The 21,279-nt window shown below is 33.6% G+C and overlaps 2 protein-coding genes and 1 long non-coding RNA gene across 3 annotated transcripts; all 3 read left to right on the forward strand.

Annotated features, from left to right (window-relative positions):
• Positions 1–7,597: 7,597 nt before the first annotated feature.
• Positions 7,598–9,519, forward strand: LOC112769989 (uncharacterized). The gene is made up of 2 exons (XM_072224915.1): positions 7,598–9,346; positions 9,433–9,519. The coding sequence occupies exons 1-2, from the start codon at positions 7,598–7,600 to the stop codon at positions 9,517–9,519; spliced, it is 1,836 nt and encodes a 611-aa protein (XP_072081016.1).
• A 708-nt stretch (positions 9,520–10,227) lies between these two features.
• On the forward strand, positions 10,228–15,235 carry LOC112773161 (uncharacterized). Its single transcript, XM_025818222.3, has 8 exons — positions 10,228–10,944; positions 11,255–11,347; positions 11,482–11,525; positions 12,339–12,727; positions 13,008–13,134; positions 13,227–13,511; positions 13,599–13,706; positions 14,585–15,235. Exons 4-8 carry the CDS (start codon positions 12,342–12,344, stop codon positions 15,158–15,160), a joined length of 1,482 nt encoding a protein of 493 aa, XP_025674007.3. The 5' UTR covers positions 10,228–10,944; positions 11,255–11,347; positions 11,482–11,525; positions 12,339–12,341; the 3' UTR covers positions 15,161–15,235.
• A 5,296-nt stretch (positions 15,236–20,531) lies between these two features.
• Positions 20,532–20,989, forward strand: LOC112769002 (uncharacterized). The gene is made up of 3 exons (XR_003186306.3): positions 20,532–20,604; positions 20,701–20,762; positions 20,919–20,989. It is a non-coding gene; the product is annotated as an uncharacterized lncRNA (long non-coding RNA).
• The last annotated feature ends 290 nt before the right edge of the window (positions 20,990–21,279 follow it).

Raw genomic sequence — 21,279 nt, forward strand, 5'->3', positions numbered from 1 at the left:
TAAACTAAACATGACTACGTGACAATTACGATTATTTAATTTTTGTTTGACTCCTTCTATTTATACTTATTGTAATTCCTGGTAGCAGAGTCAATGACATTACGCAGCATCAAGTTGTGGGGCCTTAGAATCAAATCCAACGCAAGTCGCATCCTTGTACCATCATTAACCTGAAAAATATAAATATTTTAGGTTACCAACAAAACCATACACATTAGCAATTGAAGTACTATTTTTTTTAGCAACCGAAAATTACATTTATTGTATAACTATACGTCTTCTTATAGTTTGTCATCCAGGTTGCCACCCATACCCCACAATCATTACTGTGTTAAATAAGACACGGTTAGCTTATACAGATAAAAATTTGAAAGAGGAAAACACAACTACAGATATTCCTTACGAGCTAGGAGCTTGTTCTCCTGTTTCTAGCATATCCACAAGTGCAAAATCAAGTATCCTTGGTCTGAACGGAGTGTTGTATTTATAGAACGAGTCATACTTGAGCATATCTTCCAGATATTTTGCCTATTTATATAGAAAAAATTAAATAAAGGACGATATTTGAAACCTAAAAAATGTCATAAAAATGAAAATGGGGAAAGTTAATTTACCAGCTTTACTATACTCGATCTCTTTTGCTCTTTATCTGAAGCAATCGATAGGGAGTCTAGCAGAATTGTTTGATGATTGCACAAATCAAAAACAACCAGATACCAATGTGTGTTGTTCTCGTTGACAGGTAAAAAAATTTAGTACCAACTTTCACGTATTAGAATATTACTAGATACAATTTTTTTTAAAAAAATAAAAGGTATAGATCAGTTCATAAAGATAAATGCCATTAAATAATTAAAAAATTAAAAATACAATAAATCATATACCTTTTTTAGACCTTCATCAACTTTTCCCATAAATTCTTTTTTATAATATTTCAACAGAACTTCAATTCTGGTATCACATTGCAGTATGAATTGCTGAATTTAATAGTTAGGGGCTAAGTCAGTGACACCAATTAAGTAATAAGATAAAATAAATAAAAATGGTAACAAGCCTGAAAAACACATTGTGTACCAAAAACACAGCTGGCAAATACCAGTGTGTTTGACATCCTATTTCTTTCTCTTGCATGGTTAGCATAGTAGCCACCAAATCCAACACCTATGTGGTAAATAATAAATTTATTAGGAATTAAAAGTATGCTAGAGATAGCAGTATAATTATGCACTTACATCCCCATGCACCCACTCCTTGGGAATTAATGACTTGAAATTGCCACGAGTTCTGCTAAATTTGTTTGTTGTCGCCAATACCTCATCACTACAAATACGAATCACATTAATATTGTACTATTTTTAAAATTTTTTGGTAGATAGATAATGAGATATTTAACCTTCTTTTATTTGGTGCAAACACATAGGTTGCCATTTTAATATCTAAGTCATCCAAATCCATGTATGTAGAGGCTTAAATAAAATCGGGATCCACTGCAAAAAATTGGTGAGATCACTAAGTTATGTAACCGTAGATGAATGATGCGAATGCTTGTGAAATGAGAACTTACAGATGGCCATTCAATTCTCTGTTTATTGTGCTCGATTTTTTTCTGGTTTAGGGTAGGCATGCTAATAGAATATCTACTTGGTGTACTCTTTTTTAAGAGTGCCTTTTGCTCCTCAGTTAGAGATTTGTGTGAGGTCCCTGGTGGAATTTTTTTATTTTTTGAAAATTTTCCTTTAATGGAGGTAGCATTCATACCAACCTTATTTTCAGACAATTCTTCTTCTGACTGTAGATATCTTCTTATCGCGTACACTTGTCTGTTTTGATGCTTTTTTATTTGTACCAGAGTCAGACTGATGATGCTGTGGAGACTTTAGCAGTTTAAGAATTTCATCTGTATCTCTTGGATTAGTAGATTGAAAAGGATATAAGAGAGTAGGAGGCTGAAAATTTGTGACAGTTGGACCTACAATAAATGATGGTGGGAATATGTTGTATAGTGATGGATGCATGGTTGTCGGAGATTGGTTAGAATATGCTGCAGCAGTATAAAAACCGTGGTACATAGAATAGAAAAATTGGGGTATGTGAGGTATATGGTTGAAGTACGGATAATGTAAGAGTTGGTTAAGAATAGCACTAATGCTAACCTCTCTTGTGTCTCTTTTGTTCTAGCTACCTGGAGGTGATTCGGATGATTCTCGCTTACCCATGTCAAGCACTCAAGCATATATGTAACACAATTAGAATTATATAATGTGAATATAATTTGCTAATGACATGTTAAAATATGTTTTTATATATAGTTCAAATTTTTATTTGTTCCTATTTTATTTTTGAGAAACTATCTTTTAAAAAAAATTTCTTATTTTATATTCATATCATATCATATAATTATAAGGTATGTGCATTGTTACTGCCTGTAATTCAAAAAAATTTACTATTTAAAGTAGATATTATTTTTATTTAAAAATTATTGAAAGTAGATATTATTTTTATAAGTTAATATTAATCTTCGTAATAATAAATTTATAATTTTTAATAATATATATATATATATATATATATATATATATATATATTACTTTTTAAAGTTGCATATTATGTAAAAATTATTTTTTTTTATTTAGATATTTATCATCGTAAATATTGTTATTCAAATTTACGTGTAGTAAAAACATAATTTTTATAATAAATAAATATTTTATATAACATATATAATTGGAAATTTATTTTAAATATCTAAAAATTATTTATGGTCAAGTTTAGATGAAATATATAATTTATTTAAAAATAAAATTTGTGTGATTCATTTTGATTATAACACTAATAAGATTGTTACTAATTGATTGAATTTATATTCACTACTAGAAAACTAGCTATTACAGACGGATATTTCCGACGGATTTTATCCCACTGAAATACAGACGGAATTTCAGAGGGATTTTTTTGTCGGAAAACAAAAAAAAATAGATTAACATAAATTACAGACGGAAAAGAAAATCCGTCTATAATTCCGTCAGAAAAATTAATTTTTTTTTCCGTGGAATGGTTACAGACGGATTTTCCGTCTGTAATTATGCAGACGAAACGCGCGTTTTATTAAATTATTACAGACGGAAAATCCGTCTGTAATTTAAGTTAAATCCGTCGGAAATATTGAAAACCCAGTTGAAGACTAACCCATTCACTCGCCATTCACACCATTCACTCCATTCACTCGCCAACTTCGCCCTGCACCCCGCCGCCCACAGCCACCGCAGTCTCTGCCGTCACTGCAGCCACGCAGCCCCCGCATGAGCCCTCGCAGCTCCCCGCAACCCCTACAGCCTCGCAGCCCCTCAGCGGCGCAGCCACCGCAGCCGCTACACAGACACAGCCTCCACCGCCACCGTAGAAGATCCGTCGCCGTCGGATTCCGAGCTTCTTTTCGTTCCAGATCAGCGCTTTCTTTGTCAGATTCCCTTCGCGCAACTGGTAGATCGCAAACCCTAACTTTTCTATTCGTTTGTATTTTGTATTTTTCTTCAGATGACGCTTCTTTTGCTCGTTACTCTCTCTCTCGAGGTTGTTGATTCTGATGTTGTAAGATCAACCATCCGGTTCTCGAGGTTGTCTTCTGCACTTGTTGAAGCTGTTAGCTCTCCCTCACTTGGAAGATTCCTCGGTTGTAAGTGTCCATTTCCCTCAATCGGATGAATCTCAGCAATCTCTATGTTCTGTGTTTTTCCTCAGCATGCTCTTAATAAGTTGTTTCCTGTTGCATGCAAGTTGGCTTTCAAATGTTATCATTATAATGAAAAGACTTGCTTGGCTTGAATGATTTCATATTCTCTTTAATGAAAAATATTTAAATAATTGATCAAAAGTTCATGATATTAATTATCATTACAAGTTACAACAGTGTGACTGATACTGGTTTGAAGTACTTACAGTGTGAAAGAATATATAATTGGCAATGTTAATTTTATTAATAAGTCCACCCATGTCCTGTTTCATTCATTTAATCTCAAGTGTCACACATTTTCTTCAATTAGCTCTGCCCATTTCACCATAATATTGTGAACAGCTCCTTTTTCTCCAGTGTTGGATTTGGAGTATATGTATACTTATTACTGAGTGAATCACAAAATGCCTAGCTGGGTTTTGCTGTTCATTTTGATCATGCTTAGGTGTGTTTATGTGTGCTTATATGGTTTCATGGTTTTTTTGTCTTTTAAATATCAATTTGAGGATCCATCAAATATCAATTTCTGCAGTTTTCAGTGTGACAACAGGGGATTATACATGTATATCTACGTTTGTTAAGAATGAATATTATCATATAAAAAAAAGAGTAATCATATATTTTTCAATATTTTATTCTTTTATGTTATCTTTTGAGTGGCTTTCTCAAATATGAACCATACAAATATCTAATTTGCTCCCAAACAGATTGTTCTGCCCTTCAATTACTCCTTTTGTTCTTAGAAGAAAATAAAGATAACTCTGGATAAACTAATCATGGCTTTACCTTATTCATTTGCTACTACTACTAAATCTTCAGTTTTTTCAAAGCTTCACAACACTTCTTTCTTCCAACACAATCAACTACAAAGAGCAAATGTTGGAAGGTACTTCAAACTCTTTCATTCATCTCTGCTTCTTTTAACTATTAATTTTCTCTTTTTATTTTTTATTTCTATGAATTGTCCAGACAAACTTTAGTTAATGATATTAGTTGGATAAAACTCTTTCTAGTGATACTGAGTAATTTGAAACATATATTGAAAATAAAGCTTGTCAGAGTTTGTAGTTTAAGTTGGAGAAACAAGTAGTTAGAGTTGATGAACTGGCAGTGTAACAATTGTGAAATAATAGCAAATGTGGACATGTGATGGCTTGAGAAACACTTTTTGCACCTGCTGTCTAATTTTTAAGTTTATGCTAGATTAGAACTTATTCTGTGATTTGGGGCCTCTATAGGTTGAGCTGTCTAATTCTGTTGAAGCTGTTAGCTCTCCCTCACTTGGAAGATTCCTCGGCTGTAAGTGTCCATTTCTCTCAATCAAATGAATCCTTTTCAAATAATTTGGTGATGTTGTGTCTTTGTCCCTCTGGTCCTTGGCTGTAAGTGTCCATTCATTCTTCACAAAGATAGTATGTTATGTACTACCCATCACTCCTTCTTATCTTGGTAAGATTTTAAAGGTACATGCATGGAAAATTCTGTTTTCCTTGTGTTTTTGAATTGACACCATTTATTCTTATCTTCTTTTAAAGATGTGTCAACTACTATGGTTGTAAAGCCTGGCCCTGTACTGGACTTCCTTTGTGAGAATTAGAATGTGAAACATCCAGATTTTATTGATTGGACCAAGGTGATATTGCTATCTTTATTTTAATTGTAACAAGGTTCTGATTTTTATGTTTATTGAACTGTGATGCTTTCTTTTTGTTTACTTTCAGGCAAAAAGTGTGCTGAAAAACCTCAGAATCAAGGTTAATAATTTTGAGTTCAAAATCAGTGGACTCAGTGATAATACTTGCAGGACTCAGAAGTAAGTAGTTATAAACAATATGGTTGCTTGCTTGTTGAAGGAAGTCTTAAAATTCTCTATTTGCTTAATCCATTTTCTTTGTATAGTTTGTTATAGAGATAAGAAGTTAGGATAGTTATAACAGAACTGATAACTTTTCTGCATACATTTAAAATATTGTAAGGGATTTGTTTTAGCGTGTGAGAACTCATGAACTGCTAACAGTTCACTACTACTACATAAAAACAGTAGCTCAGTATAATGTGATGCATAATATTATTAGTAAAAAGAATATGCATTAATGGTGTCTTAAAAAAGGTTAAAATTTATCGTTTTATTCGTTTATACTGTATACAGTTGGAATTTAACATTATTCCATAAGAATAGCCGAATATATGTTTCTTAATACAGTTGTCAGTGTACAAAAATGTTAATAATGTTCACTTGTGAGTTGTGATTATAATTTTGATTTGATAATGTGGCTAAACTGGATACAATATATACGGTCTAATATAATGAAAGCTAGATATATATACATTATCAAAATAATAATCATTATAAGGGGATACTATATTTAGCTACCATTTGTAATAATAAGATATATATATCTAATAAGTTACCCTAGTTCTAATATGTACTTACTCCATTATTAGAGAACAAAAAATACTAAAATTTATTTACCATTCTGTAAAAGTTTGTAATAATCCTCCTGAATCATGTTTCTAGAGAATCTTTCTAAAAACAAAAAAGTTTCTGGATTCTTATATTTTTTCTTGTATATTTAATTTTTTCGAATTGGCATAGTTTTTGTTTTGATTTGTTGGGGTAAGAAAAATGTTTAATTCATTTTTATTGAAATTGACGTGTTGCGTAAGGGTGGTCAATATATAGACCATATCATTTAAATTTTAAAATAACATCCATAATCTATACTTTTTTTTTTTTAGAATAAAACTCTACATGCAAGCAAAATAAAAGCTTTTAACACATGAAAAAGCTTTTAACACATTTTCACTCTCTACTTTCATGTTTCATCATATCATCATTATTATTTTAATTTATTAATTTTATATAAAATTACGTTGGTGTCATAGTTGCCTTCTTTTTAAATAAATAAAAAAATTATATATTTACTACTTTACATAAAAATACAAATATTTATTATTTTATGTATTATTCTTTAATTTTGCAGCCACCTAATTTTGTAGCCACTATCTGTAAAATAAAAAAGAAAAACTTTTATTTGCAATCTTGTTAGAACAGTCAACAAAATTGAAATAGTAGAAAATATATTAACTTATTGATATTTATGTTAAAAATTTTGGTTCATTAATATTAAGAAATTATATCCTCAAATTTACTCAGCTGATAGGCAGAACTTAGTTTATATAATTGAAACACAAAGCCAAACACCCAAAGTGAGATGGGTTTTCTGCATAGATATAATTAAATCTCTTCTCCCTTCACTACATATATATCTCTTTCCTACATATATATCTCTTCTTCCTTCACTACATAAATTAATATATATTCGCTACCCTGTTTCAGGTGCTACCCTGTTATCAAGTTCATCTAACATTTTGTTAGATATCCTTTTATCTTATCATCACTACTCATATTTATGTTTGCTCAGAGATTTTTGGTCTAATCCCTTCAACTTTTTGCTTGGAGTTAAGGTTAGTGCAATTATTGTGTTATAAATTTCATTGATTTCTAGGGTATTGTATGATAAATGAAATAGTACTTGTGTTGTGTTGTTGCTTGTATTGCATTGAAAATATTGATATGATTAAATATTGATAGGATGTTATATGATAGATGAAATGTTGCTTGTGTTGGATGATTTATAGGTACTAAAAATATCGAATTCGTAAGAAATGTCTTGGCACCATCGAGTGTGGATGTATGATAGGTTGAATCCAACAAGAGGGGGTATTAAACCTGAGTTTTATGACAAGGTTGAGGAGTTTATAGAAACAATTAGTAAGTTAGATGTTGTGAAGTCGGAAGGAAAGTGTAGATGCCCATGCGTTAAGTGTAGATGCACAAATTATAAAGAGCTGAACATTATTAAGATGCATTTGTGGGAAAAGGGGTTTATGCCAAATTATTGGATTTGGACAGAACATGGAGAGATTGACGACATAGGGATTAATCAGACGGGATTCAATAATTGTGGGGAAGGTGGTTCAGGAAGTGGTGCAAATGTAGAAGAATGTGATATGTATGACATTAGCTGGGAAGACAACTCCAGAAGGTATCATGAAATGGTTTTCGATTCTGTTGGTCCAGAGGATCCTCATGTAGAGGCTAAAAATTTTTTTGATCTTCTTGAGGCAGCTCAAAAGCCTTTGTGGGAAGGTTGTGTGCACTCTCAACTATCGATAGCTGTTAGAATGCTATGCATTAAGGCCGAGGGAAACCAATCACAGGAGTCATTTAAGCAGTGGGCCACCTTAATTAGGAAAATTGCTCCTGAGGGTAGTGCCATACCTAGGGATTACTATGAGGCTAAGAAGTTAGTGCAAAAGCTTGGATTGAAGGCAATCAAAATAGATTGTTGCTCAAACAATTGCATGTTGTATCGAAAAGACGATGCTGCTCTAACTAGTTGCAAGTTTTGTGAAGCACCTAGATTCAAGCCTATTTCCGATGGTGGTTGTAAGTCCAAGAGAGTTCCTGTCAGACGGATGCACTACCTACCCTTAATCCCTAGACTTCGAAGGCTTTATGCATCAATGAGTTCAGCTCCGCACATGACGTGGCATATAAAAAACCAACGTGATGATGGCGTGATGACCCATCCGTCACATGGGGAGGCATGGAAAAGCTTTGACCGTATCCACTCTGATTTTGCTTTGGAGCCTAGAAACATTAGGTTAGGTCTTTGCTCTGATGGGTTTACCCCAAATATCCAATTTAGCAAGCCTTATTCTTGTTGGCCCGTAATTGTAATTCCATACAATCTACCTCCTGGAATGTGTATGAAAGATCCTTATTTGTTCTTGACTTGCTTAATACCTGGTCCTAATAACCCTAAAGCCAACATTGATGTATTCTTGGGACCCTTGATTGACGAATTAAATGAGTTGTGGAATCCTGGTGTTTTGACGTATGATATTGTAGAAAAAAAGAATTTCGTCTTAAAGGCAGCATTGATGTGGACTATCAATGATTTCCCGGCTTATGGGATGTTGTCTGGGTGGATGACACAAGGAAGATTATCATGTCCTATTTGCATGGAGGATACCAAGTCTTTTACACTATCACATGGAGGCAAGGCATCATGGTTTGATTGTCATCGGAGGTTTTTGCCGACAAACCACCCTTATAGGCGCAATAAGAATGACTTCAGGAAGAATAAAATAGAAAGTGAAGAGGCTCCTACCAGATTAAGTGGTTTGGAGATTTGGCAAAGGGTTAAAGGACTTGGGAAGATATCAGATAATGGAAAGTGGATCAAATCGCGAGAGTATGGTATTACTCACAATTGGACTAAGCAAAGTGTGTTTTGGGAGTTACCTTATTGGAAGGATAACCTGGTTCGTCACTGTCTTGATGTAATGCACATAGAGAAGAATGTGCTTGATAACATAATGAATACTGTTATGGACACTGATAGAACTAAAGACAATGAAAAGGCTAGGTTAGACCTGGCTGAACTGTGCAAGCGTCCAGATTTACATTTGCGGCATGTCGGTGATAATTGTTGGTCCAAACCTAAGGCAGCTTATACTTTAACTTCTGAACAACAACAAGACGTGTATAGGTGGGTGCAACAACTTAGATTTCCAGATGGTTATGCATCTAACCTTGCTAGATGTGTAAGTCTTTCCCAAGGGAGGTTTATTGGTATGAAGAGCCATGATTGTCACATTTTTATGCAGTGCTTGCTTCCAACTGCATTCAGAGAACTACCTACAAATATATGGAAACCTCTTACCGAGTTAAGCCAATTTTTCAAAGACTTGTGTTCAACCACTCTCAAGGTTCATGATTTAGAGGTTATGGAGCAGAATATTCCCATTATCCTTTGCAAGTTAGAAAGGATATTTCCCCCAGGATTCTTTAATGTGATGGAGCATTTGCCAATTCATCTAGCATATGAGGCACGTGTGTGTGGACCTGTCCAATATAGGTGGATGTATCCGTTTGAACGGGTGATAGGAGCATTCAAGCGAACAGTAAAAAATAGAGCAAGGGTTGAAGGTTCGATTTGTGAGGCTTTCTTGGCAAAGGAGACTTCAAGTTTTGTTTCTTTCTACTTTGAACCACATATCTTATCGAGGCGAACCCGTGTGGGAAGAAATGATGACGGCGAAGACACAATTAAAGCCTCTTTATCAATATTTAATAGACCTGGTCGCAAGGTTGGTAAAGCTAAAGATCATTGGTTAGATGAACGAGACAAGGCCGCAGCTCATTTGCATATTCTACTCAATGAAAGCAAAGTTAGCCCTTTCTACATGTAAGTGCCCAAATCTTTTATTAAACAGTTAATTACACTTTTTCTACTAACGAATCCCATAGCTTATAAACTCTAGTCCTACTTTCATCAAGGTTTTGGAAAGAAACTTGTCCTGGAGAAAGCGATGACCGATTTCCCCCTTGGTTTGCATCATATGTAAGTGCATAAATTCGTATCATTTATTGTAAAGGTTTCTAACTAAAGATTTGAATCACATATCTTATAATTTGTTGCATGTTTCTAACTAGGTTCAAAATCAATGTAATGAAATTGTTGATCCTGGTTTGCAATCACTTTCTTGGGGTCCTTCAAACAAAGCAACAAGTTATCCAATTTATAAAGTAAATGGATATACATTTCATACCCTTGCAAGGTCAAAAGGAAAAAAAACCGATAACACCGGTGTGTTTGTTAAAGGTGATATAGGCAGCGGGGAAAGTGATTGGTTTGGAGTATTAGAAGATATACTCGAGCTTGAATACACTGGTAGTGACTATAATCGAGTTGTTTTATTCAAATGTCAATGGTATGATCCAAGTCGTCCAAATGGAACACGTATTCATAATGACTACAAAATAACTGAAGTCAACCATAGTAAAAGATATCGCCACTATGATCCTTTCATTGTCGCCCAAAAAGCTAAACAAGTTTACTTCTTACCTTATCCTGGAAATTGCAAGTCTATGTGGCGTGTTGTTGTAAACACTAAACCAAGAGGTCGAATTGAAATCAATCATGTACATGTAGAGGAGGATGGGGAAGAGAATGATGTAGCTTATCAAGCGGATGAGAGCAATCCTTCTAGGATTTCTGACACCGAGCCTCCTATCAGTCTTAAGTCTCCATTTGGAGAGGACCGCATTGTTGAATTGTCCATCGGCTCTAGTTCTGGGGCTAATAAAAATGAAGATGATGATGTTGCAGACTTTGATGATGATATTGATTTTTAATAGGGTAATCATTTTTAGCTTGTATTGTTTTAGCTTATATATATTGTTCTTTACATACATTGTTCTTAATATTTAGCTTATATATATTGTTCTTTACATATGTTGTCATGTAACTTAATCTAGTTGTCTTAAAAATTCAATATATTTAAAGCATAACTCTGTCCCACACTCATTAAGCTGACATGTCTAAAGCACCACTGGAATTTTTTTCTTGTCCTTTTTCTGATATTTAGGAAGCTTCATATTCTTTCTTATTGTTTTTAATCTCTTTCTTACAGTTTGGTTTGAAGATTGAATCTCTCTCTTTGTTGCAGTGGCAGTAGTGAAGGAAATTCATTGAATCTCTCTCTCTGTTTTTAATCTCTGCTGCCTTACTTGGTAATCCATTGACGAAAAATCCCAATATTGTAAGTTCCCATTTCTCAAAGTTCCTTGCTTTTTTCCTCTTTAGAGTTTAGATGTTACAGGTATCAAGTGTTTGTGAAATTAAGACATCAATTTTTTTCTCTTTCCTCTTCGACTCAGCATTTTTTTTGTGCAGTTTGGAGGCCTTCTAACTACTGGCATTTTGGCTTTCTCTGGAACGTATGTCATTTCTCTAGCTCTCAATGGATACATATGCCGTGTGAATGTGATCCTTTTTATGCTTATTTTGTAGTGTGATTGAAAGATATTCAGATGTTAATGACTTAAATGTTATGTATCATTTCCTATGGAAAAAAAAATAAATAAAAGAAAGACTGTCAAAAATAATAATAAATAAAATAAAATAAAGGGCTAGCCTAGTGAAAAAAAGGTGCCATCTTAACAGTTCTTTCCTTCTTTGGAATGTATCTGCTGATGACATTGTGGTTGCTTACTACTAAGCCACAAAGATTCCAAGGTTTAAAGAAAGTATAAGCAACATAACCAGTTAATTTCAGGGCATTGTTTAAGGTTCTTGCTTTTTCGATTGATGATAACTGTCAATCAGATTTGATCCATTTTAACTGGCTTTCTTGTTAAGCCTCATAATGGGTTAAGTTATTTAAACTAACAAAAATTTCTTGTAGTAAAGTTAAGTTATTACTCTACGGATTGAATTTCAAAATTTTGTTAAGGCATTCACAATTTCTGACTTATGATATCTTATCGAAATGATTATGTTTACATCTTTAATGGGAAAATAGAATATTTTACACAATATAGGCCTGCAAAAAAAATCTATCTAATTTGATAAGCAGCAGATTGGTAGATTGCTGATCAATTATGAAGTGGGTTTGCTTGATTCTCTTTTTTGTTTGCTTGATTTCTGTACCCATCCATCTGCTCTGCACCCTCTCTAAACAAGTGTATCTATGCTCTGCACCCTCTCTATGCTTAATATTTTTACTTAATAGTCCTTGAATATATATGTAGGTCATGGCTCCTCGGGTCAAGGGTAAAGGTGTCAAGGGTCATAGAAGTTCTCACACCACTACCGCAGCCGCTATTTCAACCACCTCCACCTCTTCTGGGACTTCGGTTGTGCCAGATTTTCAGTCAGGATCACTTAGCCAGCAACCGTATTTGATGGTACCTAATCCAGGCTACACGGGTCTTCCTCCACCAAGTTGGCCTACTCCAGGATGTATGGGTCCCCCTCCTCCACCCCCTCCTCCAATTTCGATTCCTCCTCCGCTTCGCAATTCCAATCTATTAGTTGATTCAGAGACACCTGGAAGCTCTAGTACATCTCCTCCATCAGAGACTGCATCGGTTCCTAATAGTGTCACAAAAGAAAGATTGGTTCCCGATGGAAAAACAAGGTAAAATTTGGATCTCTCTATAATTAAAATAGCAGCTTCTAGTGGATTTCCCATATTGCATTACCTATTTCTCTTATTACTCTTCTACACAATTTTTACATACTGCATTACCTATTCCTCTTATTACTTTTTCAGCAAGCAATACTAATCACTCTTCTTCTTTTACTACTCCTAATCTAAATGTGTTTACTACTATATTTTAATTTCAAATTAAAGTGCTAATGACTTAAAACTATTTTTTTTAGTTTCCTAACTTGTCAATTCTTTATGAAATTATCAGTTGGTTACCTTTCCCTCCTGGTTCTCAGAAGATTACAGAGATCATCAAGAAACGATATGATAAACCGTACAAAAAGTTTGGAGATGTCCCTCTTCCGACAAAGAAGCTTTGGTTTAAGGAGTGGAAGGTAAAAGTGTTGGATTGAATAAAATTATTTTGGATTGAATATTGTTCATGTGATTTGAATCTTATAAGTAGCAACTTGATGAGTATGTGCAGAGCCACTTTCTTATTGATGATGATGATGATGAGTTTTTCTGGAGGACTTTCAAGTATAGGACAAGTAAGCGATTTAGCCAAATGATGTCAGATATCCGTGAGGGTGTGGATACAACCCACGAATGGCTAATTCCTGCTTACAAAAAGGTGTTGGAAAGGTATTGGGAAACAGATGAGAAATGGAAAAATATAAGAAAAAAAGCAAGAGAGAATCGAGCGTCACTCTTAGGTGGTTCTGTCCATTGCGGTGGTTCTATTCCATTGAGCTCAACTATAGAGAGGATGGTAACATAATTTAAGTGGCTTTAGATCTTATTTAATAGACATCTATTTATGTAAAATTTTTCTTATTTTGTATTTTATGTGGAACAGAAGAAGCAGTTGGGCCGTACACCAACCCACGAGGAGGTCTTCAAAGAAACCCACACACTTAAAAGTGACAAGTCTAAATGGGTGGACAAGCGCTCTCAAGACACTCATGTGAGATATAGCACAAATACTCCTCCTATGTCAAAATTATTAACTAATTTCTAGCTGTCTGGCATTAACATTACTGTATTTAGTGGTCCTAACTATGTTCAACATTATTATTATTATTATTCAGCTTTGTGCTTTGTGATTTTATAGTTGGTTTCTTTTCTTCCAAGTTTCTGTAGTCTAAGCCCTTTGACACATCTCCTTATATAGGGTCTATTCAATTATTCACAATTTGATTCCATAGACCAACTTAAGAGATAATACAGTTCACCAATCTTAATCTTGTGTAGAAAGCATGTGAAGCATGCATTATTCTCTTGGAATATGGTAAGCTTGTCCCCATTACTCATCACCTAATGTGTATATAATATAATCCATGCTTCTTCAGAGATTGTCTCAAAATCATGAGGTTGGAACTGTGCAACATGGATTAAATTACTCATCTTTGCAAAGTTAAGATCCACATTTTGTGATATGAAGAATGGTTTAATGTGACAGATAAGTTTGTTGAGAATAAGAAAACATACTGATGAGCAGATTAGTAGCAGTAGAGTAATTTTTAAGTGTGTCCACGAATAACATGTAGTGTTCATGTCTCCCCTTCCTATTATCAGAATCTCCTTCATCATGTAGTATTAATCTTGTTTTTGCTTTTAGCATATCATAAAGAATGTTGATACTAATATTTAGCTCAATATTCTTGGGACTATTAAACTGTTCTTGCTGTTTGTTATATAAGATCATGGATGTTTGTGAAGATTTCTTGTGAAAATTCAGCCTCATTTTTGCTTGTGACTATTATTGGAGTTTTCTATTAAGTAATATGCATGGCTATTTGTCTTAATAATAATAATATAATTGATATAATCATTGTGCAACAGGAGAAGTTTATAAAAAAGTTGGCAGAAGTTCAGGCTCAACGTGCCGAGGCTCAAGCACAGGGAATGGAGCTACAACCAATTGATGAAGATTTGATTTGGGAGGAAGTGTGTGGTGGGCAAAAGAAGAATCGAGTTTATGGAAAAGGGTCATTCTTTTCTAGCTCTATCAAGTCTGGAACCACTTCTGCCAATTCTGTATCTGGAAGAGCACCAAGAAATCAAAATTTTGTTCCTGATTTGCAAGAACAGATTCATAATCTCAATGAAGAGCTTTTTCAGCGTGTTACTCAACAAACAGATGAGCGTATTAGTAAGTTGTTAGATACACGCTTGGCTCCTTTGGAAAAGACTCAAAAGAAATTAGAAAAGTTGGAACGGGCAATTGGAAAGGCCAAGAAGGAAAAGCTGAAACAGAAGAGATGGAATGAGGCTTATGTTAGCTATTATGAGAAGGTTAGAGCGTCAAGTAGTTCTAGTGCAGTTCCACTACCACCACCACCGCCGCCACCCTCAATGTCTTCGGATGAGGGCTATGATGATGATGAGGATGAAGATGACACTGAAGACTATAGCTGATAGTTTTAGTATGGTTGAACAATATACTAGGAATTATAGTTGATGATCAATACATTTTGTTTATGTTTTGAATTATATTGACTTGCTTGTTTATAATATTTTCTTTTAGTTTGATAATACGATGAATTTGTTTATGTTTTGAAATATTATAAATATTCAAATATAAATTAGATAAAAATTTGTATTAAATTTATATTTATTTTGTATGAAAATAAGTTTATTTTGTAATTAGAAAAAGTAAAAAAAAAATCTATTTTACCTTACAGACGGATTTACAGACGGATTTTCTGTCTGTAATCATGATTTTCCAAAGCTTAAATTACAGACGGAAAATCCGTCTGAAAAAATCCGTCTGTAATCATGATTTTCCAAAGCTTAAATTACAGACGGAAAATCCGTCTGAAAATCCGTCTGTAATTACAGACGAAAAATCCGTCTGAAAATCCGCCTGTAATTACAGACGGAAAATCCGTCTGTAAGTTTGTCGCCGTCAAGAAATGGAGGGAGAATTTACAGAGGGAAAATCCGTCGGTAAATCGTAAAAATCCGTCAGTAATTTTCCGACGGAAAAAAATCCGTCGGTAAATAATTTCCGACGGGGCTTTTACAGAGGGACAAAATCCGTCGGTAATTTTGTCGGTAACCAAAAATCCGTCTGTAATAAAGACTAAATCCGTCTGTAAATCTGTCTGTATTAATCACTTTTCTAGTTGTGATTTAATATAGATTCACTTTAAATTTATATATAATGGCAGGTCTCTTTTATCATTTTTATATATTCTTTCTAAAACACTTAAAATTTTAAGTTGATTACAATGGTCAAAACATGTAAAAATAATCGGGTTGCTTCTGTAGAGGCAAGTTCTATGCCTAACATGAAGAATTATCAAGAACCAACAAAAAATTTGAACAGGCATATAATAATTATTATTTTTACTTATCTTATTTTATGAATTTGTTCTTAATATTTTTCTGTGATTCTTTGATGTAAACATATGTGTATATAGTATTATTCTATCATATAAAAAATATATAAAGTTATTGTTCTATAATTCTCAGCATACATGATATGAGTATTCTTTTTGGCAAAAATAAATAAATAAATAAATAAATAAAAGCAAAAAGGATTTAGGGTTTGCTCAAGCACTCCCTTCTCACTCCCCACGGTCATGAAGCTGGGCAAAAATAATATGAATGTTAAACTAAATCCAAACTCCACAATCGAGTTTCACACACAAAATCCTGTTAATGGTCTGTTCCTCTTCGGCTCTTCCCTCTTGGTGCTTCCTTACACATTCTTCATCGTATTCCTTTGGTTTCATTGTTGCTGACTCGTCATCACAGGTGTGGGCAACCGGCTTTCCTTCTTGATTCTGGGTCAGTGGATTAAGGATCTGAAAGCCGAGCTTGGTTTGCTTTGTGTCGCCAAGGTCACTGGTCTTTTCTAGGTTTACTTTGCTGGATTGCTTTCTTTCTGAGTTGATTTTGGTGGTTTATGGATTCTGACCTATTTCTTGTTCTGTGAAAAGGGGTTTTTGCTTTTGGGTTGGTTGAGTGTGTGTGTGTGGGGGGGGGGGTTGCTCTGTTTTATCTTTATCTGGAGGTGAATCTTGGGTGCTGCCATTCTTTGATTGCTTTCTATGTATTCTTTTTCTCTTCATGTTATTCGGTTTAATACTTTGGATGTCTCTTTGGGGTGCTTTGTTGTTTATAAAGTTTTAGTTTTTATTAGAATTTACATGTCAATTAGAGTAATCTATAAGTTTTAGTTTTTATTTTCTATATTTTTACATCCGTACTTATTTTTTTCTTTATCGTTACAGTGAACAGCTGGAACAAGTGACTTTGGATTTATTAGCCAATTCAATTGGTCAATTGACTCAACTAGTTCAATCTATTGTTCAACATTTGAAAAATAATGTCAGCTCCCCCTCTAAAGTGTTTAAGGTCTTTGGTTCCGAATCTAATACTTTACTCAACAAGGTAGTGCATCGAGTAATCCTTTATTGCTATGCTCTATTGAAAAGGCAAAAACGGATTTGTCTATTGCTAAAAAAAAAGGAGAAAAACTCACTTGCTCCAAATACTATTCTTGGATTAGAGCTGCTTATTGTGAGTACTATGTAATAAGTAATTTAGTTTTATTATTATTATTATTATTATTATTATTATTATTATTATTATTATTATTATTATTATTATTATTATTATTATTATTATTATTATAGTAATAATTATTTTTTTATATTTAGTGGGTGCACGTATCTTTTAGACCAACAGTTTCGATGAGTTTGGACGATATTGAGCTTGCAATTACAGCATACTTGTATGGTGATATATTGGTAGATAAGTAAGTAGATTTAATAGGCATATCATTTTTTAACGGCGTTGTGAATTTTTTTAGCTATTTTTATTTACGTTAATTTATCTTTGGCAACGATGAGGAGGATATAGTGTTTTCAGATCATACAGCTCATAGAGATGTATTCAGGAGTTTGATTCCAGGCAAGCCAATTGTTTCTCTTGTGCTAGACTTAGTAGCAGATATGATGAAGATAGAGTTGACCAGAGAAAGTAGTTATTGGTTTTTACCTACAGTTTTTGCGGTAAGCATATCAGAGAAATAACACTAAAATAATGCTGGTATTTGTTATTTTTATTGTGCATATAAACAAGTGACAAAAATAATGCAGTTGTCAGAGAAGACAAAAATGGATCCCAACTGTCTGCCGTCTTGCATCACAGATATTTATTTGGGCAAAGTGGACTGCTTAAAAAGAGTAAGAATTGTTGCATACACCATATAACATAACTTAATGCTTGTTATTCAAGAAGTTTATATCATTTTTAAATTCAAAATAGCAAATATGGGTATGAAATAAATTTAATAACTAAAATGACTTTCTCTTGATTAGGTGTTTATCCCTGTATCTGAGACTATTGATGAAGGTCATCAACACTGGTACCTGGTAGTGATCGATCGTGTTAAAGGACACATCATTTTGCTAGACCCGTTGCCCACTGAGAAATAGTTCAAGCGAAAGAGGACAGCCTTGAAATTAGTAACTATATTTTATGTTTTCTTGTTAATTATCTAGATATATGACTAAAAAACCAAATTCTGACATAGACTTAAACAGGCCATTTTTTTAGACGAAGTAGTAGAAGACCGTCCATTCTATGACTTTGAGACTACTCCGAATCTGAATTCTTCACAATTTGAATTAGAAGAACCGGAGGGCCTTCCCACCCTCGAACATGGATCGTAAGATAATATTAATAGTAGTTATTGGTATGAAAGTTATGCATTATATAGCACTCTAATATATCTTGCTCGATATTTAGTAATGACGCGGGTGTGTGGGTTGCAAGTTGGATGATAGCTTGTTTTGAAGATGATCATTTTAATATAAAGGTAATATTATACATTATTTTTTATTCTCATTCTTTCTTTGATGTTTAGGTAGTTAAGCATTATGTGTAAATGTTAATGTTTTATTAGGTTGATGATGTGAGTCGAATGAAGATTGCAGTCTCACTCGTGTCGAAGAATCATAACATGATCGCGTATAGGGTCAAAAGAAAGGCCTCTGAAAATCTTAGAAAGCTGTATAATAATCACCATCTTGATTAATATGAATTCTCGGAAGATTAGACTTATAACATTCCCTTTTTCTATTTTTTGTGGGCATATAAACCTTCTTGTGACATACGCATTATAATTTGTTTACGTTTGTGTTCGTATTTGTTTGCCGGATTATTTAATGTCTCCATTTGACTAGAGATATAAGAAGCATTATTTTTAAAAGTGGGTTTTCTTGACCATCATTATTACTTTTACGTTTTATGATTTTTCTGCTAGTGGTGCTTATTATTATGCCATTTTGATATTATGATTGATTTGATCATAATTAGATGGATTCAGAATCAATACATGTTACCTAATATTAATATCTTTGATATATGCATTGAGCTCTATTGGGATTTGCAGTGAAGATTTTTTCTTTTACTTTTATTTTATCTTATTTATTTATTAGCTCTTTGGGATATTTCTTTGCATTTTGATCATCCCCTCTTGATGCGGGAGTTCTAGTGCAACTCTGGTTTTTCCTTTTTTCTGGGGTTTGAAGTGGAAGTGGGAGTTCGGGTGATTTGGATTATACCCAAGAGAAGGGACTGATTGATGTAGCTTTTGCTTAAATAATTAAAAGTTCATTTATGCTCAACTTTGAAGATGCTGCCTGATCAGAGAAAAAAGGTACTTACTCAGCTCATATGTGTATTTAGATTCACATGTATGTATCTTAATATGTTTTGGATTGGTTTTGACTTTAGAAAAGTCACATAATGCGATTGATGTGAATGTGATGCTATTGATATGTTTCTTTTCATGGAGTTTTGCGATTGATGTGAATGTGAATGAGATTGGATATTTTTCTTATAGATCTATGTACTTATATAGTGATATTATTGCTTTTTGTTAATGAATTGAACTTAACTTTTTTTCTTATTATACATCACAAATATTGTAATGAAGTCAAACTAATTTCCATTCTAAGATTCGAACTAGCCCTGCTTAAGCATTTCCTTTGGATGGTAAATGACTAGTTTTGTTTATCAGTTTATAAGAGTTTGATGAAGCTAATCTGGTTTAAATTCTACTGATGTAATTCAACTTGTGAAATGCCTTTTATCTGTAGCCTAAACCTCTGAAGAATTTGAATGGATTAATCTATCAAATTTGTGGTGAAACTGTTGGATTAACAGACATCGGCGATGTCTTTGTTGCTTGCAATGAGTGTGCATTTCTAGTTTGTCGTCCTTGTTATGAATACGAGTGAAAGGATATACCAGTGTTGCCTCCAGTACAAGACTAGATACAAAAGGCACAAAGGTAGTTCACTTTGTGCATATGTGTTTTTTTTTCTGTTTTAGACTCTGATAATCCATTGTCTTAACTTTTAATTGAACTGAAAGAATCATCTTTGGATTTCAGGGAGTCCTCGAGTGGATGGAGATGAAGATGTGGATGATGTTGATGATTTGGCGAATGAGTTAAGTTATAGCCAAGGAAAGAGTCCTAATAATGCAATCTCTTAGAGTAGAGTATCATAAATTCATAACTCTTAATTCCATTGATAAATTCTTGGTTTCTGATTGATTATGTCACTCATGGAAGGTCTAGGCACAGCATGAAATGTTGCTAATGTGACAAAAGGATCAACTGGGGTGATATTTGGTCTCGGAACTGTTGGCCTTTCTGTAAGTGCAGGGAACAACTCTGTCTGTCTTAACTTTTCAGTTCTCAATTGGTTACTAATTATCATTTCCAAACTACAAGATAATTTATGAATTCTCCTTTAATTAGGTTGCATAAGGTGCAAAACTAAGGGGAGCATCTCGAATAATTGGCGTGGATAAGAATCCACAGAAGTGTGAAAAAGGTGCCAAAATTAGTCCTGAAATCGATCTGAATATTGTTTTTTCACCTAGCACAATCCTTGGTTCATTATTTGTTATTGTGTTTGTTGTTGCCGCAGCAAAAGCTTTTGGATTTACAGAAGTTGTTGACCCGAGTTCCTACCAAGAACCTATTGCTCAGGTTGTTGTTTATCTCATCTGAAAATATCCAATTTAACCTTTCAGATAATATATATATGGTCATATATCATATCAAATAGCTGCTACTAGGTTAAGACTTACATGTCTGTGAAACAAGTTTATTTGTAACAATCGTTTATATGTTGAAAATTTTCAGGTTATTAAGCGCATTACTGATGGCAGAGCAGATTTTTCTTTCGAATGTGTAGGTGACACTGACATGATAACCACTACATTGTAGTCCTGTTGTGATGTAATACTCATTGTAGCCCAAACTCTCCTTCAATGTTTTGTGCTATGATTTTACTTTAAAGCCAACCAAAATTCATTTATAAACTCTCATAGTTGAAATATTTTATGTTTATGGCACTGTAATCTTTGTTCTAATTTGAATAAAATAAAATAGGTGTTGAGGTTAAGCCAGGGGATTGTGTCAAAATAGATGAGTTGGAAGTAGCTAATGCCTACATCCACATCTCTCAGGTTCACTTCTTTTCATGCTTATTATTTTCTCGTGT

Source organism: Arachis hypogaea, chromosome 18 (assembly GCF_003086295.3).
Source record: "Arachis hypogaea cultivar Tifrunner chromosome 18, arahy.Tifrunner.gnm2.J5K5, whole genome shotgun sequence".
NCBI lineage: Eukaryota > Viridiplantae > Streptophyta > Magnoliopsida > Fabales > Fabaceae > Arachis > Arachis hypogaea.